Source organism: Eurosta solidaginis, chromosome 3 (genome assembly GCF_040869045.1).
Source record: "Eurosta solidaginis isolate ZX-2024a chromosome 3, ASM4086904v1, whole genome shotgun sequence".
In the NCBI taxonomy this organism is placed as follows: Eukaryota; Metazoa; Arthropoda; class Insecta; order Diptera; family Tephritidae; genus Eurosta; species Eurosta solidaginis.
In genome coordinates this window covers 18,156,100-18,172,939 of record NC_090321.1, presented here as the reverse complement: position 1 = coordinate 18,172,939, position 16,840 = coordinate 18,156,100, and the positions used below count along the sequence as shown (strand labels likewise).

Genomic DNA, 16,840 nt, shown 5'->3' with positions numbered 1-16,840 from the left:
CAAAGCCAAACTTTTCTACACAGGACATCATTGATATATTTAAAAGATATTTAGATCCAGCCCTCGTCAACGGTCTGTACACTACAGAAGGGTTGATGGGTAAAATTCAGGAAATATTTCCTCTCCACTTTAGTAATGTTAAAATCCGTTACACACAAACTCTACTTCAGGACGTCACATCAGAAACAGAACAAGAGCAAATTATAATCGAAGAACATCAACGAGCTCACAGAAACAGCCGCGAAAATAAAACCCAAATTTTACGTAAATTCTACTTTCCAAGAATGTATGCGAAAATTGAACAATTTGTAAAAAAATGTTCAACTTGTCGCGTCCAAAAATACGATAGGCATCCAGCAAAACCGCAAATTCAGCCGACCCCCATTCCTCAGTTTCCAGGTGAAATAGTTCACATTGACATATATTCCACTGAGAAAAAACTAATACTTACCGCAATTGATAAATTCTCTAAATATGCCCAGGTTAAAATGATACCTTCTAGAGCAATAGAGCATATTAAAGATCCGATTCGAGAACTAATGATCGCATTTGGAATACCAAGACTCGTAGTAATTGATAACGAAAAATCTCTTAACTCTGCCTCAATCTCATCCTTACTTAAGGATGAAATATCCATTAACGTCCACACCACACCACCGTACAGTAGCACAAGTAACGGTCAGGTAGAAAGATTCCACAGCACACTTTCAGAAATAATGAGATGTCTCAAAAGCAATCAGCCTACAATAACATTCGAAGAACTTCTATTTAAATCGGTACAGGAATACAATTCGTCGATTCACTCAACCACAAAGAACAAACCCATAGAGATATTTTTCGGAAATAGACTTTACAATGACCCACAACAATTAGAACAGAAAAGGCAAGAAAACATTGCCTTACTCAAGAAAAAACAAGAACAGGATCTCTCGTATCACAACAAAAACAGACCTGAAAATAAAGATTTCCCCATAGGAGAAATAATCTATGTTAAAATTAACAAGAGACTAGGTTCCAAGCTAACTTCAAAGTATAAAAAGGAGGAAGTCTTGGAAAATCACAGGACAACAGTTAAAACAGTATCAGGACGAACAATTCACAAATCTCTAATAAAAACCTAATTAAATTTCCAGGCAAAATGGACCTCTACAAACTTCTTATTCTCCTCATTACTACTACTACCTCTTCCTCAGACGTTCGAATTCTAGACTACAGCAAATCCCAACTAGTAACAATAGACAATGGACAAGCGAAAATACAAGACGGAACATTTAGACTTATTCACCTCATCGACTTAGGAAAATACGAACAATTTTTGACAGAGACATATGAAGAGATAAATAACCAAATCCCTAACGATCACTTCCTATATCCCCTCCTCAAACATGAAACCATTCAAACCCTTGAAATCCTAAATACACTTAAACCCTCTAACATCAATTATAAAACTAGAAGATCCATTGATATATTGGGAACGGCATGGAAATACATAGCTGGATCTCCCGACCACGAAGATTTAAACATAATAACCAATAATTTAAATAATCTAAACGAAAATAATAATGAGCAAGTAGTAATTAATAACCTATTTGAAAAAAGAATAAATAACATAACTAATATAGTTAATAGAATGATAAACACTATTAGAAAAGAAGAAAATGTTTTAACGGAAATCATAATAAATTTGCAAAATAGAATTAGGTTAATTAAGGAAGAATTAATAAATATAAAATATGCCATCCAATGGGCAAAAGAAAATATATTGAACTCTGTAATATTAAGCAAAGAAGAAATAGAATTGTCAATCAACAAGATGAAAAAGGAAAAAATACCATTTAAAAGTGCCGAAGAAGCACTAGAAATATCACAAATAAATGTACTAAGTAAAGGAATGAAAATTTTATACATGGTTAAAATACCGCTGACACTGAAAGAAATATTTAGAAGAATTATCGTACGACCTGTAAAAAGGGCAAAAAATACTATAATAAAAACTGAGTATAATGAAATACTAAAAGGAAAATATTCACTGTACGGAATAAAAAATGAATGTGAAAGTTATAATGATCTAACGATCTGTAAAGAAACAAATGTTATAAATTTAAGTAAAGACTTATGTGTAGCTAGAATAATAAATAGTTTAAATTCGACTTGTTCGACAACGAACGGCCATCACGTCCGTACCTTAGAAGAAATCAAACCCGGAGTAATATTGCTAAACCGGTTCGAAGGCGAAGTGCAAACTGATAAAGTATCTCAACCAATCAATGGAACGCATGTGATAATATTTAACAATGCAACAATAAAAATAAACGGCCAAACATTCGAAAATGTTGAAGCAAGATCAATTGAAACCATTCCCGCAATACTACAGCCAACTCCATTAGAAAAAGACCACATTGAAATACTCTCCCTAGAAACTTTAAAAGACCTGCACATCAAAAACACGCATCAAATCAATTCTATTAAAAAAGCGACACTCTATGTCGGAAGTTTCACAACGGCAGCATTCCTAATAATCATAATACTTATTTTCTTCCTAAGGAAACGATCCGTGGAAATACGATATGTAGAAGAAGAAATAGCAAAGCCAGTACAATCCATTACGAATCAAGAAGTTAGCCAGTCAAGTCAAGAAAATCATATTCCAACATATGTGAGTTTTAACAATTTGCCATTCTACTAATGATCGAGGACGCTCACACTTAAAGGGGGAAGAGTTAAGGCAACCGCTTACCAAGTTGACCCTTACCAACGGCCTGCACGCGCAACTTCATTAAATGCTTCATCATCGATTTAATTGTAACAAACAACAGTCAGCAATAAGCACAGTAAACAACAGTCAGCAACGATCGCAGTAAACAACAATCAGCAATAGTTCGATTTTGGGCAATAACAAGAAATAGGGCACACATGCAAATGCAACGTGACGTATGGCCAATGATAGGTGTAATTTTAAGTTAAGACATTCATTGTAATTATTCTTAAGTTGAATCACAACCAATAAATATGAAAGCGGACACAAGTCCGCTACCTTTTTAAAAATATAAAACGTACTATAAAACGTTAATTTGAATACACACATATAACTTTTGTTATAGACTTAAAGGACAGTCGATGTTTCAGATAGCTTGGAGAAAAGGAGAGTTTCTATAACGTATGAATAAGTAACTAGCTGAAGATGGTAAAACGACCTTAACTGCCGCTCGGTGTTAACACCTTCAGCGCGTCAAAAATTGTATACGTTTTTTTAACATTACAACTTACCTCAAAAATGAAAGTAGACACCTCATCGTAGATTTCATGTTGTGTTAATGGACGTCCATCAATTGTGGCAGAGAGTAAAGTATCCAAAAAGGCAAGTTTACGTTTTGAGGATATATCATCCTCCTCCTTAATTAGGTCTTGGTTGCCTTCCTGTTTACGTTTTGCTATACGTTTCGCAATAACCTTAACGAAAAATCAAAACATTTTCATAAATACATATATATATTAAGGGATACAGTAGTCATTTTTAAAGTGTTTTTTATTACATCGTTAGTGAAATCTTCAATAAGTTTCAATGTCCTCTGGAACTGAGGATAGTCTGGAGAGAAACGATAAAAGAAGTTGGACCTTTTCCACGGGTTGTAGATGCGCATATTGATGTTACTACACATTCTGCAAAGAAAAACAATAGACTGATAATAAATTTTAACTTATTGTAAAAAAATTGCTTTAAAATTGTGTTACAATTATATCAATAAAATCAATAAATTTAACCTGATGCTATAGAGCAGTGGTCTCCAAAATTTAAACTGTGGCTTTGTTAGTAAGAGTAAAATCAGCGTAGCGGTAGCAATTTAGTCGTTGGTTAATTAGCCACGAGACAAGATGTATACACGCATGTTTGTTAACAGTCAAAAAATAATTTGTTAATATGCTATATAAAATAATTAAAAAAAAAAATATATAAGTTAAACAGTTTTACTGAAAACAATACTTACATCAAGTAATAATAATACTAGAAAATAATTAGGTAGGTCCTAGGTAATTGTCATCACACTCCTTATCAATATAGGGCGTTGATCAGACAATTAAATAAAAGCGTTGGACACGTGAAATTTCTAAAAGTGTGCGGCGTAGCATAACCTTATTAAGGTTCAGTTGGTCTTATACATGGCTATCAATAGAAATTTGACGCGTCCAACGCTTTTATTTAATTGTCTGATCAACGCCCTATATTGATGAGGAGTGTGATGACTAGTACCTAGCACCTACCTAATTATTTTCCAGCTTTCAGTATTATTATTAATTCATGTAAGTATTGTTTTCAATAAAACCGTTTAACTTAAAATTTTTTTATTTTTTTTTTCAAGTTTTTAGTCTTTTTTTAACTGCCAATTACTTCTCATTCTATTTAGTTCATTTAGTGACTCATTATTACAAGAACTCTTTCCTAACAATTTGTTACAATCTAAGTCCTGAATACATAATCCACCCAAAGGCTTTACTCGACTCTGCTCCACGTATGCTTGTCCCCCCTCCAACTCCAAAATATTTTGATGTCACTTCTACCGGACTGTATGTAATATTTGTTCCAAATATGAGGCAAATCGGACATCATAGGTCGCTTTCTATTCATGTATGTATTATGTGTTCCAAATATGGACCAAATCGGACCACAAAGACGATTTTTTGAATATCTCGATCTTTGTGCCACCTAGCGGCGATTTTTTTTCCTAGGTCGCTTTCTATTCTTGTATGTATTATGTGTTCCAAATATGAGCCAAATCGGACCGCAAATACGATGTTTGTGAATATCTCGATACTTGCGCCACCTAGCGGCGATTTTTTCTTATTAATTCATTGTCATTGGGTTCTGAACTATACTCCAAGTTTCAAGCCACATATATAATATCGCAATCCTTGCGCCACCTAGCGGGGATTTTTTCATAGGTCGCTTTCTAGTCTTGTATGTATTATATGTTCCAAATATGAGCCAAATCGGTCCATCTCGAGCCTTGCGCCACCTATCGGCGATTTTTTTCATAGGTCGCTTTCTAATCTTGTATGTATTATGTGTTCCAAATATGAGCCAAATCGGACCACAAATACGACTTTTGTGAAAATCTCGATCCTTGCGCCACCTAGCGGCGATTTTTTTCATAGGTTTCTTTCTATTCTTGTATGTATTATGTGTTCCAAATAGGAGCCAAATCGGACCACAAATACGATTTTTGTGAATATCGGGAAGTTACTTAAATTTCAATTACAAAATTCTTACCAGTCAACTCAACCTAACTAAATCGTTTAAAAAATACCATTCTAACAAAAACTTAAAACACAAAATATTACTGCAATAAAAACGTACTGCGCATAAACGTTTTTTTTTTTTTTTTTTTGTTTTTTTGAAATGCGCAAATAAGCATAACCTCTTTCTCTGCTATTAATCTACTGTTTCATCGACTACTAAACGAAAGAGAATAATAATATGTGAGAATTGAGCGCGAATTATTATTTCACTAGCTGAAGATCTCTGGAGCAAATGAACCTTATCGCCTCAATATGTAGACCTCTATCTTAGATCTTTGACCCAACAAATTTTTATATTGCCATTGATTCTTGACTACGACTTTTAATTTAATTCTCACCAAAATTTTACAGCCCTGCCCTACCTGCGCACGCCAATAATTATGAAAATTTTATATACTCATGCACTTACAAATTTTTAAATTAAAGCTTATTAAATGGGATGCTTTAGCCACCCCCCTAGCTACGCCCTTGAACTTTATCAACCCCGTCGAAGCGGAGCATATTATTGTTCGCTACTGCCGCTTTGGAGTAGAAAATACAAACATTGGTTTAAAATGAAAAATATTGAGCTTTCATGCCTTAAGTTTACCTAAGTATGTGTATTTCAACATTCGATTAGCTGTTCAGCAGCGATTATTCGAATAATCGGCAATGCACAATTATTCGATTATAACGATTATTTTATTTTTACAAATCGAATTCTGCAAGCCGCGTTTCGAATATTTCGAATATTCTTTTATTCGAATGTCACCAGCTCCAATATGTATATACCCTAGCAATGTAAGAACTTACTCCTTAAAGGCTGTAACAATTTTGTCCTCGGTATTGTCCATTGCATTGATTTGTACGCCCATTGCAGTATCTTAAGAGAAATAAATAAACTAAGTTTACAGAGTTGAGTTTTTTTCAATTAAAATGCTTAAAACTTGCCCGTAATTACGTCCAGCGTTAGATATTGAGTCATGGATTGAAAATCAAATATAGAATCCCCTTGTGACGCTTCAGTCAATTTTTCCATAAATTTATCTGAGCATTTGTTCATTATTTCGTAAAAATTTTGTAAAATTTTAAAATGAAATGATGGTGTAATCATTTTACGATGTGTATACCATTTTCTTCCAGTCGTAGTGACCAAACCATCGCCCAGCCAGGGACGTAACATATCGTATATGTCTGATTTGTCTATTAACTCTTTACTGTTTAAAATAAACTGTCAAATAAATATTTTGTTAATATTAATTTTGGAAAAAATATATCGATTGCTCAGTGGAATATCACACAATCTCCGCTGCCGGTTTGTGAACGTGCTATCTCAAACCATTTGAAAAAAATTGCGCTATTCCAGAGTTTGTTTGAAGAACTCGCTACTATAGAATTCTATTAAAAAATTTCCTATTAAAAAACTCCTATCTTTTGTGCATAAATTCAATACAATTTGTCGTGTGATTGGGCTCTTATGCAAAATACTCTGAGATAGAACGCATTCCAACTGGCAACCGAAATATGGGGATATTCCACACAGCAGTCGAAATGTAGGCACTATATTGGGGTGGTCCTCCGTAATAAAAATGTAACATATAAATTTTGGTCTTGATTGGAGGCGGATAAGGCGAGTATCGCACTTTGACGTTCGGTACCGATATGTATGTGTTTTATTTTTGACCATTATATTGAAGGGGTGCGACTTAAAATCAAGCAGGTAAACCTTGAATAAAGATAAGTAGTGCAAAGACTTAATATGGCCATAGTGTTACCATAATTTGGTTGGCGGCTAAACGGAAGAACCCCAACCAGGTGCCGCCGTCTTGGCAAATACTAGAAGTTGAATGGGATCTAACTTAATTGCTTTATAGCTGGATCCTTGCCCTGGCGAGCGAAGGCCACGAACATAGAACGTCCTCAACAGTTTTTTCCTGCAGCTCGCACTTCCCACATCTGTTGTTACTGACGAGGCCTAACTTATAAGCATAAGCAGAAGGCAGTGTTCAGTTAGTATGCCTATCATGAGCCTTTAGTCTTATTTCTTTAGAGATATAAGCCAATTTGCAAGTCTTGTATCGTAAGATTTTCACATGATCTTCGAAATTTCGCAGCTCTGCCCAGCCCTTCAACGAGTGCTGCACCCTTGTTTGCCAACCCATCTTCGATACTTTCTACCCATTTATGACCGGGAACCCAGTACAGATACATGGTCCATCCTGAGCGAATTTTTTCCAATGTTTCTTTGCATTCCAGCACACTTCTTTATAAGGTACTAGTCTACTGATTATAAGCTGATTTTAATTCATAATGGTAATTTCAATTGCTTTCTGAAATCATAAATAAATAATTTATACCACAACAAAACGTAAAAAAGTCCTCGATTTTTACGACTATCAAAAATAATACCATAGAAGGTTTCATGTGGTCACAATAAATCGTTCTCGAGATGGTCGGGCTTGTTCTATATACCATCAACATCGACAACACTCAACAAAACCCTCGTGGAGTATTCTTATCGCTACAACAACAACAGAAAGTGTAATTACTTAACAGGTCTTTTTGAAAAATTTTGTGAAAACTGCCTCATTTTACATGCATGTGCATTTGGTTTTAAAAAGTATTTCCTACCTCCACGTCTTTTGCTTCCGTTATCATAATATTTTGAAATGGTCCAATGAGCACGCGATAATTACGGCGCCCGTACTCGATCCACCATTGAAACAATTGGTTGAATACGGCTGTTGAATATAAAAAAAATTAAAAGTATCAATATAAATAACTAAAATAATAATAAAAAAGCAATATTGGCACTCTTTTCGCCCAATCAGCTTTCAAATTAGAAAGTAAAGCTATAAAAGCTTTTATATTGGCCTCAGTTTCGCTAATTATTATTTACAAAACGTCTCAATCGATTTTTAAAATATTTAGGTACAGAATAAAGTTCCAGTCCTTCATATATTTCCATTCACAAAATATCAACAACTACCCTCTTGACAATATGTTGCCAGCTGCATTTCAATGGTCCATTCATCTCTTTGTTTGAAACATGTTGCGGACTCACCTAAGCATATCACAGCTTTTTTCGGGCAGCTGTTTGAATAGGGAGCTAAATTTAAGCAGCAGTTTGCACAAATCTAAATATTTTTATACACAAAGCTACACACATAAAAAAGCTTTATTGACTTTTGCTTTGTTAACAGTATTGAATTGGATCTTGAGCTTGCACTATGTTATCTAAAAAGCTAACTCAAATTTACGAAATTAAACGTTCGAGGAAAGAACTTTGCACGAATTATGTAATAAAACTCAAACGACTACTAACAAACGCTCGTTAAGACCACAAAATATTAATATGTTTGATATCTTCAATCCTCACACACTCCAAAGCGTTTTTGCAGAGTTGCTGCAGTAACAGCCTTTACGGAGAACAACTCTCGTACTATCGGCTACCAGGAATATCGTGCAGGAATTTTTCCCATATCATATTGGTGAACTGGGATAGTCGGATCTCAAAGACATCCAATGACCGTCGCTAGTTCAAATTTTGTTTGAACAGATCTTAACTCTGAATGCAGCCAACAACTTTCAAAGTTTCCCGCACATTCGCGGGAGTAATTTTGTCAAACCTTAACATCTCCAAGATACAGAATTGGGTTAGGTTAGTTCGGGTGGCCGCTTCTACGAGATGGAAGTAGCTCACTTGAGTACTTTTGCGATGCATTGTGATACCACATTAACTAACGGCGACAGTTATTTCATATCATTAACTGAAACGCCGCGTACGTACCTACGATAAGCTTTCGGATGAGATACACATCGATTCTCGAAATTTCCTCCGGGGAATTGTATGTATTCACACCAAGATATTTACAACTTTTCCTTGCCAAATCTGGGTATTTAAGCATGAAGTGATTGGATGACCCAATGCTCCAATCACAGTGAGGGGTTGAAGTCCAAGTAATTTCACTGAGTGTTTGGGTTATGACACAACCGGCAAGAGGTGACGTCAGCCCACCACTTGCTTATCTGATCCAAGGAGGGCGCTTTCAAAGAGCATACTGCAAGTGGCAAGCGGTGTACCAAAGTCCCTGCTAGTATTCGTCTCCAGTTTGCACGTACAAGCTCGGGCTGAGAGATTCGCGTGATAATTGCCAGGCTGCTATACCCTAGCATCCAAAACATCTTTAATATACATCAGCGTGCTTTGCACACAGAGTATATTAACTTTGTTTGGATAACAGTTGGTTGTACAGGTATATATCAAAATCATCGGTATCGAAAAAAATTTGATTGAGCCATGTCCATCCCTCCGTTCGTCCGTCTCTCTGACCGTTAACACGATAACTTGAGTAAATGCTGAGATATCTTCACCAAATTTGATACACGAGCTTATCTTGACCTAGAATAGATTGTTATTCAAAACGAGCGAAATCGGATGATAACCACGCCTACTTTTTACATATATATTGCTTTGGAAAACACAAAAACCTGATTATTTAGTAAATAATATACCTAGAATGTTGAAATTTCACGTGTGGACTGATATTGAGACTCTTGATAATAATTTGGAAAAAAAATTTTGAAATGGGCGTGGCCCCGCTCACTTGTGATAAAATCAATTTTACAAATATTATTAATCATACATCAAAAATCGTTAAACCTGTCGTAAAAACATTCAGTAGATAGGTTGCCTTTACTGTAAGGAATGCTTTGAAGAAAAATTAACGAAATTGGTTAAGGACCCCGCCCACTTTTATATAAAAGATTTTTAAAAGGGTCGTGGTCGAATAAAATAAGATATATCTTTGAAAAAAGAGCTTCATATCAATGGTATTTCATTTTCCAAGTGGATTTATAACAATAAATTGGAAAAAACTTCAAATTTTAGAAAATGGGCGTGGCACCGCCACTTTTATGACTAATCAATTTTCTATATTTCGGGAGACATAACTCGAAGAAAAACTAACGGATCGTAATAAAATTTGGTACACAAATTTTCCCTATAGCACAAAATATTTTTAGTAAAAATGGACGGAATCGGTTAAAGACCACGGCAACTTAGATATAAAACATGTTTAAAAGGGTCGTAGACTAGAATAATAAGCTATAACTTATCAAAAAATAGTTTTGAATCAAGGATATTTCACTTATCAAGTTTTATTGTAAGAGGAAATGGGGAGACATTTTTTTAAACGGACGGTGCCACGTTTTATGTAGAGAAGTAATTTATCTGAAATGAAATGTACAACTGAGGCTCAAGCTGAGTATATAATGTTCGGTTACACCCGAACTTAGACACCTTTACGTGTTTTTTAAGTAGCTTGCTACGACGGCAAGCGATTACATGCACTCGCAGCTTTAATAGCCACCTGAATATCCTAGCAGACGTTTGAACTCCCACATATCGCACCAGATAGCATCCCATCCACCACATTCTTCAAAACGGCGACTTCGTTTGAAAGATGTTGCATTAATCAGGCATTCGGCTGACTCCGACTATATGACTGTGTAGGCCCCATCCTACACTCCCAACAGCTTGGACGCATCCATAAACAACCTGGAGCCCTGTGGAATAAAGTCGATGCTAGTAATTAATAATACTGAAGTGCTGATTGACAATAAGTTGATATCCTGCGTCTGGAAGCCTAATTACAGCCCGGGCTGCAGCTTCCCTTGAACAATGTTCACCGGGTGTATATTTCATATTTCGTTCAAAGCAAGAGTAGGTTTTGTGTCAAAAGTACCGCTGATTTCAACCAGAGCCATTCGTTGCACGGTTTTCTGCCTTTTAAAATTAGATGCACTGTACTCTGTGCTACACTAGACCAACACACCATAGAAGAGGATCGGCCTGATCACCAAGTCATATAGCCAGCGAATCACTTTTGGAGTGGCCGCCACGCGGGTTCCAATGACTGCACGGCAGTAGTAGAAAGTGACTGATGCTCTCCTAGTGTACATTCCCATCAAGCTTCATTGACAGCTTGTTGTCAAGTATAATGTCAGTGCTATTTAACCCTATTAGATAGTACTTGTCACACTCCACCAATTGTGGGTGATCTGTAACCAGAAATATTGCACCTCCTGGCAAATATAGCAAACTCTGTTTATTTGAGGTTTACAGCTAGGCCACAGGAAAAAACACCAAACACCATTCTCAGGTATCCCTGTAGAAGATCCGATTCGAATTTTTGGAGAAGTTCGTTTACGAGGACGACCCAGAGAAGGGAAGACAGAATACTCACCTCTGCCATACAATTCTTACCCCTTTCCACGTCACTGAACCTGCAACTTTTTTTAGGCAATTCTGCCATCCAAAAGTCTTTTTAAAGAAATATACTTCCACATTCCAAACTTGTTAGTATTTTTAATGGAATTAAGATATTTTGGTATGCGAAAGTCACCAGTATATTCGACTGCACTAGTTTTCGACAGGGAGCCATCATGATTGATAGGTATGTAAAATGTAAACCGAAAGTCATTAATGGCGATAACGGAGCTATTTCTTCCCCACCGTTTATTATTATTGATAATTTTGGTTAAAAAAAAACTTGTTGTAGAGGAAAACGCGATGAAGTGCATTCTGGCTTCTTACTATGAAGACCCGTGGTAGATATTTAACTATAGGCGCCGAAAGAATTAAGCGAGTAAGTATAGGTGTAATATACATCCAAAATATTTTCCGACCATCTCAGAGACCCTAAGTGCTTACTCCACTTAATTATTAGTGGAAAGGTAAAAGAGCGTCGTGAAGACATAGGTAGATGTATCGGCTAGAACAAAATCAATATCTTTGATCTTTAGCCCAGTGCAGCATCATCAAATCTTGCTTTGCATCTACTGTTCGCTAGAGATGGAAATAGTAGCACTGGCTCATGGCGGAACAATACAAGGTGGCAGCATGGTGACATACCTACAAACATAAATAAAAATTCCATGTACTTTGTTTTTGTAAATTCGATGGACAAATATCAAAATCGTACTGCGCCGGAAGTTGATGTATCAAATCAAATAAAAAATTTATAATCAGCTGTCCCATGCTGCCACCTAGTATCGTTCCGCCATGCACTGGCTGCTAAATTATCTTTGTATTAATCATCACTTCATCTACTACTACACACCTCATTCCTGCTGTATGTAAATAAGTCATTCGTTATTATTATTATTAACAAATTACACAACAAATCTAGCTCTGACTACATCGCATGCTACCCGCTTTACTATACTTTAAACAATGTATTTAGTTAACAATATTAGTTAATTATTGTTGAATAGCTTATCAACATTCAACACAATGTATACAAAAATTTTGCTACTTTAATAACCACAGTATCTGCTCGGTAGGCCAGACACTCTCCAATCCGTACACGTGTGTTTAGTAGTACTGATATCAATTCTTTTCATATTTTACAAATAAAAAATCAATGCCGTTAAACAAGTCACTTAAAATATCGGTTGTCCCAATGATTCGAGCAATGCCTTAGAAATCGAGAAGTGTTCATATTATCGAATCGATACTATACTTAATGTTTGTAAATAAAAAATAATGGCTATATATTTAGAAACAAATGTCCGTTTATCAGCTCTAAGCAGACATATGTCCTACATGCTTTAATCTGAAATCGTATCAAATATTTTTGGAAGTTGCAAGACAATGATGAATTTGCACATTTTTCGTTTGTTTTTATGTTCATTAGGGTGTACCATAAATAATTTAATTCGCATCTGTTACACCAACCCATCACATTTTTGTGCAAAATTTTACAGTTATACACCAAAATAAATGAGCGGGGTTGGTGCTCTCGAAATAACAGACAATCCTTTGTCAAAAGAAGAGAATATGTTGGTCACAAATTAGCAGCATGCTGTAAATATGACAGGTATTTAATAAAACTTACTAAAATTTCTGTTAAATTAACTAATATCATTTGTAATTTGAACAGAGAATAACTTCCAATATTATGCAAATCCATCACCTAATTTTAAAGAAAAACTTACGCTCACGGCGCTCATTATTTTGCTCTTAGGACCATGATGCCGTGGAAATATCTGTCGGGTCAAAAGCTTGCACTGGTATTCTAAATATGATGGAAATGTGTTATATTAATTTTTTATACTCAGTTGAGCAGAGCTCACAGAGTATATTAACTTTGATTGCATAACGGTTGGTTGTACAGGTATAAAGGAATCGAGATAGATATAGACTTCCATATATCAAAATCATCAGTATCGAAAAAAAATTTGATTGAGCCATGTCCGTCCGTCCGTCCGTCTGTCCGTTAACACGATAACATGAGTAAATTTTGAGGTATCTTGATGAAATTTGGTACGTAGGTTCCTGGGCGCTCATCTCAGATCCCTATTTAAAATGAACGATATCGGACAATAACCACGCCCATTTTTTCGATATCGAAAATTGCGAAAAATAGAAAAAGTGCGATAATTCATTACCAAATACGCATTAAGCGATGAAACTTGGTAGGTGAGTTGAGCTTATGACGCAGAATAGAAAAATAGTAAAATTTTGGACAAAGGGCGTGGCACCGCCCACTTTTAAATGAAGGTAATTTAGAAGTTTTGCAAGCTGTAATTTGGCAGTCGTTGAAGATATCATGATGAAATTTGGCAGGAACGTTACTCTTATTACTTTATGTCTGCTTAATAAAAATTAGCAAAATCGGAGTACGACCACGCCCACTTTAAAAAAAAAAAATTTTTTTTAATTAAAATTTTAAAAGAAAAGTTAATATCTTTACAGCATATAAGTAAATTATGCCAAAATTCAACTCCAGTAATGATATGGTACAACAAAATACAAAAATAAAAGAAAATTTCAAAATGGGCGTGGCTCCGCCCCTTTTCATTTAATTTTTCTAGGATGCTTGTAATGCCATAAGTCGAACAAAAATTAACCAATCCTTGTGAAATTTGGTAGAGGCTTAGATTCTGGGACGATAACTGTTTTCTGTGAAAAAGGGCGAAATCGGTCGAAGCCACGCCCAGTTTTTATACACAGACGACCGTCTGTCCTTCCGCTCTGCCGTTAACACGATAACTTGAGCAAAAATCGATATATCTTTACTAAACTCAGTTCACGTACTTATCTGAACTCACTTTGTATTGGTATAAAAAATGGCCGAAATCCGACTATGACCACGCCCACTTTTTCGATATCGAAAATTACGAAAAATGAAAAAAATGCCATAATTATATACCAAATACGAAAAAATGGATGAAACATGGTAATTGTATTGGCCTATTGACGCAAAATATAACTTTAGAAAAAAACTTGGTAAAATGGGTGTGACACCTACCATATTAAGTAGAAGAAAATGAAAAAGTTTTGCAGGGCGAAATCAAAAGCCCTTGGAATCTTGGAAGGAATACTGTACGTGGTATTACATATATAAATAAACTAGCGGTACCCGACAGATGATGTTCTGGATCACCCTGGTCCACATTTTGGTAGATATCTCGAAAACGCCTTCACATATACAACTAAGGGCTACTCCCTTTTAAAACCCTCATTAATACCTTTAATTTGATACCCATATCGTACAAACACATTCTAGAGTCACCCCGGGTCCACGTTTATGGCGATATCTCGAAAAGGCGTTCACATATAGAACTAAGGCCCACTCCTTTTTAAAATACTCATTAACACCTTTCATTTGATACCCATATTATATAAACAAATTCTAGAGTCACCCCTGGTCCACCTTTATGTCGAATTCTCGGAAAGGCATCCACCTATAGAACTAAGGCCCACGCCCTTTTAAAATACTCATTAACACCTTTCATTTGATATCCATATCGTACAATCAAATTCTAGAGTCACCCCTGGTCCACCTTTATGTCGATATCTCGAAAAGGCGTCCACCTATAGAGCTAAGGCCCACACCCTTTTAAAATACTCATTAGCACCTGTCATTTGATACCCATATTGTACAAACGCATTCTAGAGTCACCCCTGGTCCACGTTTATGGCGATATCTCGAAAAGGCGTTCACATATAGAACTAAGGCCCACTCCTTTTTAAAATACTCATTAACACCTTTCATTTGATACCCATATTATATAAACAAATTCTATAGTCACCCCTGGTCCACCTTTATGGCGATATCTCGAAAAGGCGTCCACCTATAGAGCTAAGGCCCACACCCTTTTAAAATACTCATTAGCACCTGTCATTTGATACCCATATTGTACAAACGCATTCTAGAGTCACCCCTGGTCCACGTTTATGGCGATATCCCGAAAAGGCGTCCACCCATAGAACAAAGGCCCACTCCTTTTTAAAACACTTATTACACTTTTTGTTTGACACCCATATAGTACAAACAAATTCTAGAGTCACCCCTGGTCCACGTTTATGGCGATATCTCGAAAAGGCGTCCACATATAGAACTAAGGCCCACGCCCTCTTAAAATACTCATTAACACCTTTCATTTGATACTCATATCGTACAAACAAATTCTAGAGTCACTCCTGGTCCATCTTTATGGCGATATCTCGAAAAGGCGTCCATCTATAGAACTTAGGCCCACGCTCTTTTAAAATACTCATTAATACCTTTTATTTGATACCCATATCGTACAAAATAAATTCTAGAGTCACCCCTGGTCCACCTTTATGGCGATATCTCGAAAAGACGTCCACCTATAGAACTTAGGCCCACTCCCTTTTAAAATTATCATTAACACATTTCATTTGATACCCATATCGTACAAACAAATTCTCGAGTCAGGCCTGGTCCACCTTTATGGCCATATCCCTAAATGGCATCCATCTATAGATCTATGGCCCACTTCCTCTTAAAATACTCTTTAATACCTTCCATTTGATACACATGTCATACAAACACATTACAGGGTTACCCTAGGTTCCTTTTACAACATGGTGATTTCCCTTACTTTGTCTCCACAGCCCTCAACTGAGTATGTAATGTTCGGTTACACCCGAACTTAGCCTTCCTTACTTGCTAGATTATACCTTGTACTTATTTTAACAGTTTTTATTGGTATTGTTAGGGTGAGAGCAATGAATGTTAAGTTAACAGCGCTCTATACCGAACTGGAGATTTACCGCCTGTAATTGTGAGCAAAAATTTTAATTTTCTTCTCTCTCCCATGCGTTTTCATCCTTTCGCACCCTCTTCAGGGAGTAGATTTTTTTATAAAATAATTAAGCAACTATAGCAACAATATACAGTATAAAAATAAATAGATAAAGAAGCCGTTTAGTGATTTATACGATGATTACTGATCTACGACTATTATGGACTTGCAACGAAACTGAGCGGCAGTCAAGCATAGGACCAGTATTGCATAACAGGTTTCGTAACTATCTTCGAACTGGTGTTAATCGGATGCAGAGCGGAACAGTTAATAGCCACACTTGTACAAACAAAGTTCAACTTTCGGTTTTATGCATTTAAATTAACTAAGCAAAGACTGCGACTACTGAATCACCTATGACCGAACCAAGTAAGAACGGTTCAAAATGTCTGCAAAGAAAGACAATTGCCATTTCATAGGGCATCACAATGTTAAAAGTGTCAGC

The 16,840-nt window shown here is 35.9% G+C and overlaps 1 protein-coding gene across 1 annotated transcript in view; it reads right to left on the bottom strand.

Moving 5' to 3' along the window:
* Nucleotides 1-16,840, bottom strand: part of LOC137243393 (cytochrome P450 4e2-like) — a 37,016-nt gene that overhangs the window by 10,022 nt on the left and 10,154 nt on the right. The window contains exons 2-6 of the mRNA XM_067771139.1: nt 7,906-8,015; nt 6,226-6,505; nt 6,088-6,157; nt 3,534-3,660; nt 3,268-3,450 (exon numbers count right to left, since the gene is read on the bottom strand). Coding sequence (XP_067627240.1) covers nt 3,268-3,450; nt 3,534-3,660; nt 6,088-6,157; nt 6,226-6,505; nt 7,906-8,015 — 770 coding nt within the window. The remainder of the gene's footprint in view (nt 1-3,267; nt 3,451-3,533; nt 3,661-6,087; nt 6,158-6,225; nt 6,506-7,905; nt 8,016-16,840) is intronic.